This window comes from Drosophila melanogaster, chromosome 3R (genome assembly GCF_000001215.4).
Source record: "Drosophila melanogaster chromosome 3R".
In the NCBI taxonomy this organism is placed as follows: domain Eukaryota; kingdom Metazoa; phylum Arthropoda; class Insecta; order Diptera; family Drosophilidae; genus Drosophila; species Drosophila melanogaster.
This window is the reverse complement of record NT_033777.3, coordinates 12997984-13011643: the sequence shown is the minus strand read 5'-3', so window position 1 is coordinate 13011643 and position 13660 is coordinate 12997984. Positions and strand designations below refer to the sequence as shown.

The 13660-nt window shown below is 49.7% G+C and overlaps 3 protein-coding genes across 7 annotated transcripts; 1 reads left to right on the top strand and 2 right to left on the bottom strand.

Moving 5' to 3' along the window:
- Positions 1 to 333: 333 nt before the first annotated feature.
- Positions 334 to 3260, top strand: CG8031 (uncharacterized protein). The gene is made up of 6 exons (NM_141995.4): positions 334 to 512; positions 1874 to 1955; positions 2017 to 2085; positions 2150 to 2262; positions 2329 to 2440; positions 2498 to 3260. The coding sequence occupies exons 1-6, from the start codon at positions 464 to 466 to the stop codon at positions 2958 to 2960; spliced, it is 888 nt and encodes a 295-aa protein (NP_650252.1). The 5' UTR covers positions 334 to 463; the 3' UTR covers positions 2961 to 3260.
- On the bottom strand, positions 558 to 1749 carry CG11656 (uncharacterized protein). The gene is made up of 2 exons (NM_141994.2): positions 1560 to 1749; positions 558 to 1480 (listed from the first exon to the last, which is right to left on the bottom strand). The coding sequence occupies exons 1-2, from the start codon at positions 1637 to 1639 to the stop codon at positions 685 to 687; spliced, it is 876 nt and encodes a 291-aa protein (NP_650251.1). The 5' UTR covers positions 1640 to 1749; the 3' UTR covers positions 558 to 684.
- CG7518 (uncharacterized protein) lies at positions 3240 to 13555 on the bottom strand. 5 transcript variants are annotated; one of them, NM_141993.5, is made up of 15 exons: positions 12544 to 13555; positions 12120 to 12203; positions 11871 to 12061; positions 11631 to 11792; positions 11428 to 11573; positions 10671 to 11253; positions 9765 to 10565; positions 9669 to 9695; positions 8935 to 9015; positions 8737 to 8873; positions 6248 to 8674; positions 5370 to 6176; positions 4430 to 5298; positions 3930 to 4252; positions 3240 to 3862 (listed from the first exon to the last, which is right to left on the bottom strand). In NM_141993.5, the coding sequence occupies exons 1-14, from the start codon at positions 13057 to 13059 to the stop codon at positions 4001 to 4003; spliced, it is 7083 nt and encodes a 2360-aa protein (NP_650250.4). In that variant the 5' UTR covers positions 13060 to 13555; the 3' UTR covers positions 3240 to 3862; positions 3930 to 4000. The 5 variants fall into 5 exon arrangements, with proteins under 5 accessions (NP_650250.4, NP_731761.3, NP_001247080.1 ...); NM_169489.4 differs by having other exon boundaries at positions 3930 to 4119; NM_001260151.1 differs by having other exon boundaries at positions 3930 to 4119; positions 11871 to 12049.
- Between the last annotated feature and the right edge of the window lie 105 nt (positions 13556 to 13660).

Sequence of the window (13660 nt, the reverse complement as noted above, 5' to 3'; positions counted from 1 at the left end):
CGCACACGGGTCGTTCGAAAATACCTCGGTGCGCGCAGGCAAACTGCAAGAATTATGGTATAGTTTGAAATGTTGGTATTGCAGAATTCCGACTTTCGACTTCCGTGAGTTTCAGTTGTATATGTTATGCGATTTCATTTATGGAAATTAATAAAAAACAACACTTAAATAAAATTACGTTACCTTATGTATTGTATTTTATTTGTGTGATTTATTATTTAGAATAATAAAAAAGTATTAATGGTATATATGATTATACCAAAAAAAAAACGATATTTAAGTACTTAATGCAGCCCTGAAGAAGTGTGACCGCTGATCAGCGAATCCAGAGAACGTGTTTATTTCAAAAACAAGACGACGGTCACACTGCTGTACCAATAACAAAGAACTCGTTTTTTCTACAAGTAACGGCCAGTTAATAGCTCTTACTAACTAAACAGACCGATTAGGGATCTCGCACAAAATGTCGGCCAGAAGAGCAACCCATGCAGGCAGCTGGTACACGGACTCGGGTGAGTAACAACCCAGCTGCGGCCCAGAAGATAACACAATCAATTATTGCATCGCCTATGGGTGTGGGATAAACGCATATGTATTGCACCTGTGCGTGTTTGCCTGTGTGTGTGTTTGTGTGCGGGTAATGAACCTTAGGGTGAACCAAAAATGTAACTACAGGTCACCAATTCAGAAGTTCTTTTCCGGATCCGAGCCAACCGCATTGCGAATCTCGTCCATGCGATCGTATGCGATTTCGGTGGCCCAGCACAGACGCTTCTCCAGCTCGCTGTTGCGCCGCCGCTGCTGACGCAGTGCATCCAGTCCGCGTTCCAACTGAGTGCATGCCTGGAAGAAGGTGCTCAGCTCGGGTATGTCGCCGAATTCGCCGGGATGCCGACGGAATCCCTGCGTGGCGTCCGTGGATAGCTTGTCCAGGCGATTTTGCAGGAAACGCTGGTCGAACATCATCTGAAGCTCTGCAGTCGTCGCTTTGCCCAACTCGTTGTTGGATTCGTTTAGGTGCAGGTCCCGTATGCGGTCCTTCAAGCCCGTGAAGCTAACCGACTCCAATTTCTCGCCAATGCCCTGGAAGAGTTCGTAGCTCTGCTTGAGCTCCAGCTGCATCTTCCGGACATCTTCGTCGATGCTTTTGGCCGCTTGCGATTCAAGGAAGTCGGCACGGGCACTGGCCTCCACGGGCGGAGCGTCATATCCTGATCTTAGCGAATAGCTCGAGGATGTGGAGACCGGATCCGATGGCTTCTCCTGGGCTCCACCTCCAGTTAAACGATCTTCAGATGATCTGGTACCCGACGACGAACTCTTTGTACTGCCAGCGGACGAGGAGGAGGCCTTACTATTGTTCTTCTTGGAACTCCTCGATTTTGCTTTCCTTGTTTTCCTTATGGGCCCGAAAATGGGCAGCGGATTGGGACTCAGGAGCAGTTCCTGTGACGCCTCCTTGTCGGAATCATCAGCAGCCCTGTTGTAGGATTATAAATGGATTGATTTTTTTCTTCTTTTATATATATATATATATATTGGGTAACTTGATAACTTACTCTTGAGATAATATAGCTGTAAGCTCGTTCCGAATGCGATTCATGAGCTCATCGCTTTGTTTTTCCTTATCAGTTTCCATCGCGGAATGTTCAACTAAAATTTAAATCAATATTTAATAACTTTATATCGCTGCTGTGATAAGTCTCGATTTAGTGAAAGTCTTATAAACCAGGAAATATTTGTTTGTTTGCTGCTAGGCAACGACTGGCCAACTATTTTCGTTGATTTCGAAACTGAAACCAATTCCTGAGCAGGGAATTATGGTTTACGATATTATTTATTCGTTAATAAATGTATTTACTTTGCTTTTCAGGCGCCGAGCTCTCGAGACAGTTGGATCGTTGGCTGGGTGCCGCAGATTTGTCCCATGGACCGGCTCGTGCCATCATTGCTCCGTAAGATTTAACCGAATTCTTGCAATAAGCACCATTGAACTTACTGATTGATATTCCACAGACATGCTGGATATACGTACTGTGGAGCCTGCGCTGCCTTTGCCTATCGCCAAGTTAGCCCAGTTGTCGTGTAAGAAGTTCACATTCGAGATTTCCGCGAAGACAATCCGGTTTTATTGAACCTTTGCTTGCAGCAAGCGAATCTTCATACTGGGTCCCTCGCATCATGTGCGTCTGCGTGGCTGCGCCTTATCCGTGGCGAAGAAGTACAGGACACCCCTCTATGATCTCAAAATTGATGCTCAGAGTATGTCGATTGCAAATACAAGGTGCATTGCATGTTTTATTGATTTCATTTATTATTTATATTTAGTCAACTCTGAGCTTGAGAAGACTGGAAAGTTTTCTTGGATGGACATGAAGACTGACGAGGATGAACACTCCATCGAGATGCATTTACCCTACATTGCCAAAGTGATGGAGGAGTAAGTGGATTTGAATATATGCTCGAGGCGTTTTACTAAGTAATAGCACTGCTGCAGCTACAAGGATCAGTTCACCATTGTGCCTATTCTGGTGGGTTCGCTCAATCCCGAACAGGAGGCGCAGTACGGCAGCCTGCTGTCCTCGTATCTGATGGACCCCACCAATCTGTTTGTGATATCTTCCGACTTTTGCCACTGGGGCCATCGCTTCAGCTATACCTACTATGACAGCTCCTGCGGAGCGATTCACAAGTCCATCGAGAAGCTGGACAAGCAGGGCATGGACATCATTGAGTCGCTCAATCCGCACTCCTTCACCGAGTACTTGCGCAAGTACAACAATACGATATGCGGACGCCATCCCATCGGAGTAATGCTAGGCGCCGTGAAGGCACTGCAGGATCAGGGCTACGACAAGATGAGTTTCAAGTTCCTCAAGTACGCCCAGAGCAGCCAGTGTCAGGACATTGAGGACTCCAGCGTTAGCTACGCCTCCGGATCGCTCGTCTTCGAGATGTGAAAGCACTCAAGTATTTTAGCCACTCGACGGCAACTAATTCTTGCTATTTAAGCGTAACGTTTTTATATTTACTAGCATCAAATTGAAAATTTAACAATAAATCCAAAATCCCCAACCAGTTTCAATTTAGTCGGCATTGTTTTATCAATTATAACAAAATACAATTAACAATTAAAATCGCAAGGAGAAATAAAGCTCATTTTGATAATTTAGCTTTGATTATTAGCATAGATTTAGTTAATTTAAGGGGAATTGAATAAAAACACACAATCGCAGGATATGTGAACTTCCATTTGAGTTAATTTTTCTTTATTTTTCTCTTTTTTGTTGAAACATTGAAATTGACTCCTAAGTCATTTTGAATGATTTCTTGGATGCGTTTTCGGTTTTTTGAATTTTTATGTTTCGTTTTTTTTTTTTTCTTTCTGCTTTTCATCGATGAAATGTCTGCGTATGTGAGAGACTGTTATGAATGTGAGGAGTTCAACTCAATCTGCTGGCCAGGCAGCGCACCTCGTGTCATGTGGCTCACCACCAGGCGGCGGCCGCATTGGCAGCTCCTCCGGCGGTGGCGTCCGCCGAGGCCACATCGCTCGGCCCACCTCCAGTTCCCGTGCCATTCAGCCGCGAGCACTCCGCATCCGTGGCGATCTGCAGTGCGTTCATGTTCTGCACGAAGGTTTCCAGGGCGGCGGCATTCTCGTCCTGGCTGTACGGCGATGTTCGCTGGCTGAGCGGGCTGCGGCGCAGGAATTCGTTCAGATCGCTGGCCACGCTGGCCGCCTTCGATCCTCCGCCCGGCACCACCGAGGAGGGATCGAAGTCATAGCCAAATGGGTCCGGCGGAACCGCCGGCTGTGCCATTCGCGTCAGCAGATTGTTCTGCACGAAGAGGTGGGAATCTGCAAATATGTACAAATGGGTCAATTGGATTGAGGACTCTTAGCCATGTAACATGTATAAACTAACCACTGCCGTAGTCGGCGGCCACGTTGTCGCAGTAGTTGGCACCCGGAACGGGTGGCGGCTGCTGCTGCGGATCATAGGCGTTGGAGGAGCGTGCCCGGTTTCCAAACACGCTGGTGATCTCCACGTGATGCGGCGACGGCGACGCGTTGTTGCGCGTGAAGTTGGACTCCGAAATATTGTGTATGGAGACCTGCAAAAATACGAATGCACGAATGCAAGAAGAGCATGTGACATTTTAGGAAAACTAAAAATAAAGATTTGTGGATTTTATTGCAGCAAAGGGCAAAGGGAAATACATTTTCTTGCGATGTAACCTTTTCATTCTTTTTTTTTTTTTTTGTTTTTTTTTTTTTTTTGTGTGCAAGGTCAAATTAAAAATGTGCAGTTACAGAAAATAATTAGGATGAGAAGAATGAGGTGAATGGATTGGGCAACGGATAAGTTTGATAGTTCGAATAGAGATCGTGCTCCCACAAACAGTTATCATATCCGTAACGCACCTCGTTGTTGAGATGCTGGCCCGGTATCAAGTTCTTGAGAAAGGCGGCGTCGTCGTAGCGAATGACTCCGGTGTTCGGAATGCCCTCCAGATAGGAATTGAAACCGGTGATGGTGGGCGGCGGAGAGTCGTCGCCACAGTTGTGATGCATGTGGCAATCGGTCGATACGCCGCCGTTTCCAGGACCGTGCGATGCGGTAGCCGCTGCCGCCGAGAAAACCTCGAAACCATTGTAGTAGCTCGACTGCTGGTACTGCTCCTGCAGTGGCACTCCGCTCGTAGAGCCGCCAGCACTATTGCTATAATCCTGCTGCTGCTGCTGCTGCTGCTGCTGCTGACCAAAGCACGGCCACTTGCTGGCCTTCTGTTTCAGCTCACTGCCAATAGCCGATAGACATTTCTGTGAGTGCTTGGGACGGGCAATTACTGCCGCCTCGCCGACCAATCGGCCAGGACTTTCGGCGCTGGTTGGGGGAACGTTGGTACAGCTAATACTGATATTGTTGTGCGTCCCGTTGCCGCCGTTGCTGCTTCCGCTGCCGTTGCCACTGGCCGATCCACTGGAGAAGTAGGAGAAATTCGAGCTGTCGCCGCCTCCATGAGCAACTGGGGCCGCACTACCGGCCTGCTGCTGCTGCTGCAGCTTTTGCTGGGCGGCTCGTGCCGCTTCCGCCACAGCCTCTTGGGGCGTGTAATAGTTGACATTGCCACCGAACTGGCGATAGCCTCCCATGGCCAGGCCATTGGTCACAGCCTGGTGAAGCGCCGGATTGCGTATGGTAAACATGCCGTTCTCGTTCTTGATGATTGCGGCAGGCTGATCCAAGGACATGGCTGGAGGAACCGGAAGTCCGGCGCCAAAGCTGCGCACTGCAACGAATAGTTAATATATGTTGGTTATTATCGTATATGAAATTGCGACAAGTAGAAGAACCACTCACCTGGCGGCATTGGATTGGGATTGGGCGGCATCATGCCTCCGCCGGCCACTGGCCCATTGCCCTGATGGAACATGGGATTGCGCAGCGTGATAATATTACCACTGGCGTTAGCTTCAATGGTGGCCGCAGTGGCTGGCGAGTTAGCCAATATCTGGCCATCAGCCGCTCCTGCTGCTGATCCGCCGCCTTCTCCTCCCGTTCGTTGCTTGTTGGCCGCCCCCGAGCTGCCTGGGTTTCCGCCGCTCCCGCCACCAGACTTTCCACGATTGCGACGACGACGCCTAGAGGCTTTTCCGTTGGCGCTCGCTGCGGAGGCCGCTGCAGCCACATTGGGTGGTGCAACTGGAGCTTGGCTGCGATTGGGCCGTGGGTTGGCCTCCACCATGATTACACCGTTGGGATCCATGCCAGCGGCACCGGCTGCTCCATAGTAGCCGGCCAGGAGGTGAGACTGCTGCTGGAAGTGATGCTGCTGCTGCTGTTGCTCGGCCAGTGGCTTGGACAGCAAACGGATGGACTCACTTTTCTGGCGTAACTGCTCGCTTTTAGCCGGATCCACCTTGGTGAGGGTGATGCCAGGCGGTAGGGAAAGGTGTTCCACCTGTACACCGCGGTTCAGCTGGTCCATAATGCTGCAGTTGGGCGACTGGGATGCCTCCTTCGAGTTGGAACTACCTCCTGGCTGGCTGATGCGCAAATGCTGCAGCTGCTGAGCCAGAGTGCTGGCATAGCTTCCCGACTGCGGCGGTATGGCAATTTCGTTGGGATTGAAATAGCCCATGTTGTGTGGAATGCCAGAGAGATCCTCTGCAGGGAATCATAAAATAAGTAATAATAGCGTTCTAGGTTTACCAATGAATGGTTGAACTTGAACTTACCCTGCTTCTGGCGATGTCCGCGCTTTCCACGCTGCGACTTCTTTGGCGGAGCAATGGATTCCGCCGCATGAGCGTTGGAGTGCTGCTGCACGGGCTGCTGTTGACCTCCAGGCGTGGGCTTTGTTCGACCATTGACCCGTCCACTGCGAGGCGCCTGTTGCGTCTGCAAATGCTCACAGCGCTGATTCGGAGCGCTGCGATTGGATTCGAGATTGCCAGGAGCCTGCTTCTGCTTCCTGGATGATTCCGCTGGACGCTGCTGCTGGCTCTTGGTAGGCGGCACCTTTTCCTGCTGATACTGTTGCTGCTGCTGTTGCGGCGGATTGGACTTGCCCACGGAAGCAAACGTCGATTTGCTCTTAGGCTGTGCCTGAGTCTTGGCAGCTGGTTGCTTTTGGTGGGCCGGTGCTTCCTGTTGCTTCACCTTTTTGGCAGGTGCTGCAACTGCGGCTGGAGCCGGCTTCGCCTTTGTGACCACTGACGGTGCAACGGGCTTGGGAGCCGGAGCAGCTGGCAGTTTGGGCTGCTGCCTTATTGGTGGCTGCGCTGGTGTTGGGACTCCTTCGTCTGACTCACTACCAGTTTCCCACTCTCCCTCCGACGAATCTTGCATGTGCAGCGCCTTCCACGGATTGTTGTCCAACTGTCCAGGATCCAGTCTCGACTTCAAGCGTTTCTGCCTCTTGGGTGGCTCCGGTTCCGGTTCGGGAACAGGCGGTGGTGGTGTCACTTCTACAACTTTGGGTGGCTTGGAAGTCGGCTTCTTGGGTACAGTCTTTGGCTTAACACTGCACACCGAGCTTTCGCGCGTACTCTGCGGCGTCTGCGACTTTGAGGAGTTGCTGCTCGCTGTGGAACTGGAGGCGGTGGCCACAGCCACGGCTGTCTTCTTCGCCTGCTTCTTGTTCTTTAGCTTGGCTTTTTGCTCCGCCGCAGCTTCTGCTGCTGCCGCTGCAGCTGCCTCGGCCGCAGCTGCTGCTTCTGCTGCTGCCGCCGCGGCAGCTCGCTTAGCCTCTTTCTTCTTGGCCTTGGCACTCTTTTCAGGAACACTGGGCGCTGGAGCCGGAACCGTTGCCTGTCGAGGAGCCATTTCCTCTGGCTGTATCGGACCTGAAGCCACCATATGCCCGTTGACAAAAGTGTAGAGCAGTTTGTCCTCGTGCGGAGCACTGCCTTTGGCCACTACAGTCACCTGCTGCTCGGCGCCCGGATGAGGCAGCTGCACCCGCCGTATTGTCACAATGCGCTTGGAGGGATCGGCAGTGATGGAGCTGGCCGCCATGGCGGCGATCACATCGCGAGACAGTTGAGGCGGATGTTGGGACTGCTGGGGTGGTGCGAAGCATACGGGCGTGTTCTGCTGCCCGAGTCCTGGTGGATGGTAAAAGGAGGCGTTACTACTGAACTCGGGATATTGCGGCGCAGACTGCTGTGGAGGCTCCTGTCTAACAGGTTCGGCAGTGGCAGTGGTCGGGCCCCCGTTCAGGATCTCTTCCAGCTGGGCCATCTTGGCCAGCTGCTGTTGCTTGGTAGGCAAGTAGGAGAACTTGAACTCGCTGTTCGTCTGCTTGACGGTGGCAATAAGTTCGAGGATCACTGTCTCCACTTTAGCCTTTGCCCGCTGAAGGTTTTTAATGTTCGTCTCCAGCTCGCCGATGCGCTTCTTCTCCTTTTTCCGGCCGCCTGCAGCCGTCAAGGTCTTCATCTCATACTTGTCAATGAACTCCTTGAAATAGATGTCCAGAAACTGGCAGCGCAGATCCTCCAGTTCCTTAATACGTTTCTCCTCCTCCTTGCGCATCTTTTGCTTGGCTTTCTTGGCTGCTTTCTTGGGATTCGCGGTGTGCGGCTGCTGGGACTTGCCCTCGATAAAGTTGAGCGTCTCATTGATCCAGCGCTGTTGGTCCTGTTCACGGGTATAGGTATAGGTACCCAGGAACTCAGCAAAGTCCTGCATCATGTCCTCTTTGCTGTAGTCCGCTGGAAAGCCGCTACCGTGCTTGAAAGCGGCCAGAGCAGCAGCCGCAGCCGAGGCGTCTGTGGCATCCGTGTGCCTCTGCAGGCTCTTGCAGAGGCTGTCCAGACGCAGTAGACTGTCGTCCTCGTGCTCCTCGCGGCAAATTCGGTCGAGAGCCGCCACAGCCAACACTGCTGGTAACTTTGGCGGATTGAAGGGTGATGGCGGCCGCTTCGGTGGGATGGCTGCCGGTGCGGGGACAGCAACTGGCTCCGGCTTGCTGCATTTGGTCTTCGATGGCGTGGTCTCCTCCGTGGACTTGGTCTTACGCTCGTTGACGATCTGGGAGAGCTTCTTACGCAGCCGATCGCGCGTCTCATTGAAGCGCGCATGATTGCACTCCTTTTTGACCCGTTTCTTTGAATGATTCTCCTTGCAGGGCTCCCCAATGTCCGCGTAGTCAGAACAGCCTAGAGGTTATAAAAAACACGTCCTTAATATCTTAGCAGAAATCTGAATCATAGCTCCTCACATTTTCGCATCTTCTCCTTGCTCTTCTTGTTGCCGCCAGCTTCGCCATTTTTGCCTCCGGACTGGGGCACGTTCGATTCCCCTAACTTGGATTTGGCACCCGATAAGCCAGTAGTGCTATCTGGTTTAGTGCGTTTTCTGCAATGAAACATAATCTCATAAGTTAATGATTTAATGATTGCTATAATTTAGAACTTACATTATCTGAGAGTCGTGCAACATCATTAGCTGATCCACTCCAAATTGCAACTTCTCTATGTTGGCATCACCCAAAGTAAAACTGCAATGATAATTATAATTAATTTTAGAATCACAACAGTACAACTCAAGTCCTTTCTTATTCACTCTCGTTTTTAAAATCTTAATATTTCTGGCGTGCCAAACAGAAGCCTGCTAGAATCTGAATTGTCACGATTTAATTGACAGGTCTCTTAGAGAGGATAACGATATGCAAAGGTAAGGATCCAAATTATCAGTAATCGATAGCCGATATTGTCAAGATGTTAATGCAAGTGCCATCCTGGCTGAATAATAAAAGACATATCTTAACTGGCACACCCCCCAAGAGAATGTTCACCCCACAACTACTGATTGTATTGCTTAAGTGAATATACAACATTTAATTATTGTCCACTTAGGACAGATCATAAAAAAAACACTATTAACTGCCAAGTGCTAGATTATTACCTTTTAAAAGCATAATTAAAAATTAATTAATTATACACATAATCGAACAACTTTACAGGCTTATTATTATTTTTTAACTCCTGCAGTATTTTGCAATGGCAACCCTGTTTGCATGCTTGTGGTGTAGATGGTCCCTAATAAAAACATGTCCGCAAATGTCAAAATGGCACGTGTCAAAAAAGAAAAATGGAGGACTGCCTTGGTTAAGTTTATGTTTGGTCAAAACATTTGGTCTTCAATACTTACTCATCAGTGACTTTGAAAGGTGAGTATCTGCGATGAGGAAAAGAAAGCCTATTAAGAAACATCCACGTTGGAAACAATTTAGGTGAGAAAACTTACCCAATAACTTGAGCCAGAAACTGCTCAAACCGATTGTCCTCCTTGTCGCCAACTACGCTGTTTAGCCGCAGGCGCAGATCGCCCTTGATTAGCTCCAGGTGACCGAAATCCGTGCTGCTCGAGTTGAATTTTACAAAGAAGTTGGCGTAGATGGAGAGCACGAAGGTCCAGTATGTTTTGTACACATAGTGCTGGTTTCGCAGCTCCTGCAGCTCGGCGGGACTAGGCGCCAGCTTCCGATTGAAGAACATCAGCGATGGAATCGTGGAGCGCAGCTCCTCCCGCGTAAACGACAGCGGCTGGAAGCAGCGCAGCAGATATTTGGTCAGCAGCGGCGACAGCTGGTTGGACAGGATCTTTCTAGCCAGCTGGCAAGCGGAAACGCGGCAATTCTCACCGCAGATGAACTGCGGTTCGATGGTTTCGTGGCGATAGCGCTTCCTGGTGGCCAGGTGCTGGAATACCGCCCATGCGATGTGATATGTGGTGCGCAGGGTATCGGACGTCTCTGCCTGGCGGCGGAACACCGATCCACTGCTGCCGCTGCCTGTTGGTGACTCATCCTCTGGCAGATCGCTAGTGCGTCGCTGTTGCTGGGCGGTGGAGGTGGAGGAGCTCGTAGTAGCCGCTATGGCCGCATTGTGCTTGGCCTCATCACTGGTGCAGGTGCTAAGGATCTTGGACTTCATCAGCTTCGGATCCTTCTCGACAATGCCGAGCGTTGTGCACTTGGCACAATGGCCCGCTTGTCGTGGTCGCAAAGGAGTGCCGGCGATGGAGCAAGTGATGCATTTGCAGTTCCTGATATGGTACATAATGATAAAAATAATTTTAAAATTTTAATTTATATTATTTATTATTTTGTAAAATTTCAGATTGGGTGCACAATCTACCCAATCTACTTACTCGTTATGGTGCTCGAGAAGTGAATTGCACTTCTTGCAGAGATCCTCGTGCACCAGCTTATTGGGCGGATCGTAGAAGCCATCGGGCCACTTCAGCTTCGTGAAGGCCATGATATTCTTCCAGGCCAGCTGGCGATCGACGATGCGCTGGAAGTCTATAAACTCATCGTCGCTGATATCCGGCAGCGAAAAAGATGTGGCGTCCAGGACGACCTTGTCGAATATGTTGTACACATCGAGCAGGCCCATCCGGCGCTCGTGCTCCGTTGGCGACAAGTTAAACTTATTTAGCTCGATCCAGATGTCCGTCCAGCGCCGCTCAATGGAGTGCATGTGCTCGTCGAACAGCATGTACCGCTTAATCAGCGCCGTCGTCTGGGCCGATGGAGCCACCTCCTTCAACGACAGGATGCAGGCCAGCATGGTATCACCCAGGGGTGTGAATACATGCTGCTGGAAAAGGCGCTGGCATAGAAGAACCCACGACAGCCTGAACTTTCGCAGGAAATCGTTCTCAAACGCAAACAGGCTGAGCGAGATCTTCTGCGAGATGCAATTCAGATCAGAGTAGCCGTCCAGAATGTCTACACAGGGTTAAAAAACAAGAGTGATTCATTGAGTTTATATGTAAGTGGATTTTCCCTATGAAACCAGTTCGAGTTAAAAGATAAATTCCTCCTAGTCACTAAATTTATGTACTTAAGAGAAGAATATGCCCCTTATTTATTTAGTTAGCTATCATTTGAGAATTCCCTTACATGTCAGCATCCTTTCTGCCGAAATCTTCTCGTTTTCCTGAATATTTTGGGCAATTTCGATCATGCCCTCGGAAAACGCTTTCACAATGCATTCAACATTATAGGCGAGTATTTGTAGCAGCAGCATCGGATTGTTAGCCATTAATCTGTGAACAGATAATGCGTTTAAAGTAAACAAATGCAGGACTGGGGTGTTCACTTACATGGCGCTGAATAGCACTAATATCATATTGTCGGAGATCGCTGTATCATCAATAAAATCAAGATATTCGGCATTTTTATCGTAGAGGTAACCGCTCGTAATCCAATAGATCTCCTTGTTGCACTCAAGCAGTTTCTCAAACTTATTGTAGGCAGCATCGTTTCTGGAACAGAGATGTTTAAATGATTACCAACTGACTTAGGAGACTTTTTCTTATTGCAGTTTTGCAGACTGTTCTTACTTCAACATGGGACTGTAGGCCTTGATCAGTACGTCTAGCAACATGACCACCATGTGCGCAGCCTTAAATTGATCCATCATGATGGCCATGATGGTTTCGCGGTATTCGAGACATTCCTTGCAGGAACAAAATGTGAAGAACTCCTCCTTCCGGTGTTTCACAAATATGAAGGCAAGATTCTGGAAATATAGCTACAATGGATTAGGAGTACGTTTCGTTATACATCTTAATCCTTTCAAGCAAACACACCGTAATTGCACGCAGCTGTCCGTCGGCGTCACGAAGCGGATTCTTTGGATCCTCAGAGAACAGGCGCATGTTCTCAATGGCCATCTGAAAAGAAGGTGAACGATAGTGAGTATTTACTGAGAAAGCTTTATATTCTCAAATATAATGTATTTGGTATGATTGCACCTATCAATATTCTAAAGCATAATTTCAAATAAGTGTTCTTTAAACCAAAAAAAATCATGTTTAAGTATTTCGAAACATCTAAAGTCGATCTAATAAGATAATTTCTATCCCATTTGATTTGATAACTCATTAAATCCAATCTAAATGTAGGTATAATATAAAAAAATCCCACACACATCTTTAATAGTACATTTAAATAAAAAAAATACATGAAATGAAATCGATCTCCACAGCTTTCGGGCAGCTTCTGGGAACCCACCAAATACGATCGCGTCTCATCGTTGGGATCGCCGCCCTTGTGCTCGCACTCGTGCAGCAGCTTGTCGCTGAGCTCCAGTTCGATGGCGTTGTCTTCCCGCTGGCTCCACTGCATCAGCGATACGACCTCCTTGTAGACCGTCTCCGCTTTGGGGGCGGGGGCATAAGGATCAAAAGGAGGCAGGGCGAGGATCGTGTGCAGCGTGTTGATGATGTTGCCGTCGGGAAAGCTGAGCCGCTCCAGGAGCTGGCATGGCGGTGAGCTGCTCCGCGCCGGCTTCGCCTGTTGGACACCAGCAGGCGGTGGCGACGGATTCAGCTGGGAAGCGGTGGCGACGCAGGAGGAGGACGCTGTGGCATCCACATCGCCCTCCGCATCCGCATCTACATCTACGTCCATGGAGGACAGAGACATCACATGGCAGCAGGAAGGCGGCGCCTCCTCCATTGGCAGTTCGCCATTGACCAGCGGCTCATCTGCATCCGTTTCTTTGGTGTGCGCCACCTGATCGGCCATTTCTGGCGGGGCTTTCACGCGGTGGATGGGTCAATGAGCCCAGCCAACTCAGTCAGTCCCCGGCTCCGGATCACTTGTTAGTCTTTGGTGCTTCTGCTGGCCAAATCCGCGTATGCGCGACGCATTATTATATACGAAATCACAGATGTAGATGCACTTTCACTCGCTCACTGTATGCGCGCGCGTGTCTGTGTGTGTGCGCTGGTGTGTCGGTGTGCAAGTGTATAAGTGTGGGTATTGGATTGGTTTGGTTTTTGGAATCGAAATCGGTTTTGGAAAAGAACGCAGAGCAGCACAACGCAACGCGCTTTGCCCCTCGAATCGCGCCAAGTGCGCCTCTGCTTTCATCAGCGTTTCACTGCAGGGCCATCCGTTTGGATTTTCCGGGACCCGACTTTCCGTTGCCTCGCAGTTTCCGTTTCGTTTGCACCCACGATTGTTGTGATTTTCCGCTTTTTGTGATTTTTCGCCTGCTCGTTGCAATTCGCTCGTTTCTCGTTGATTGCATTCGCATCGGTGTGCCCGTGGCGGCCTTCGCTCAAATTACCGCAACGCCGCGCAAGAGTCACGAATAAATGGTCATACCCCGTGCACACTTGTT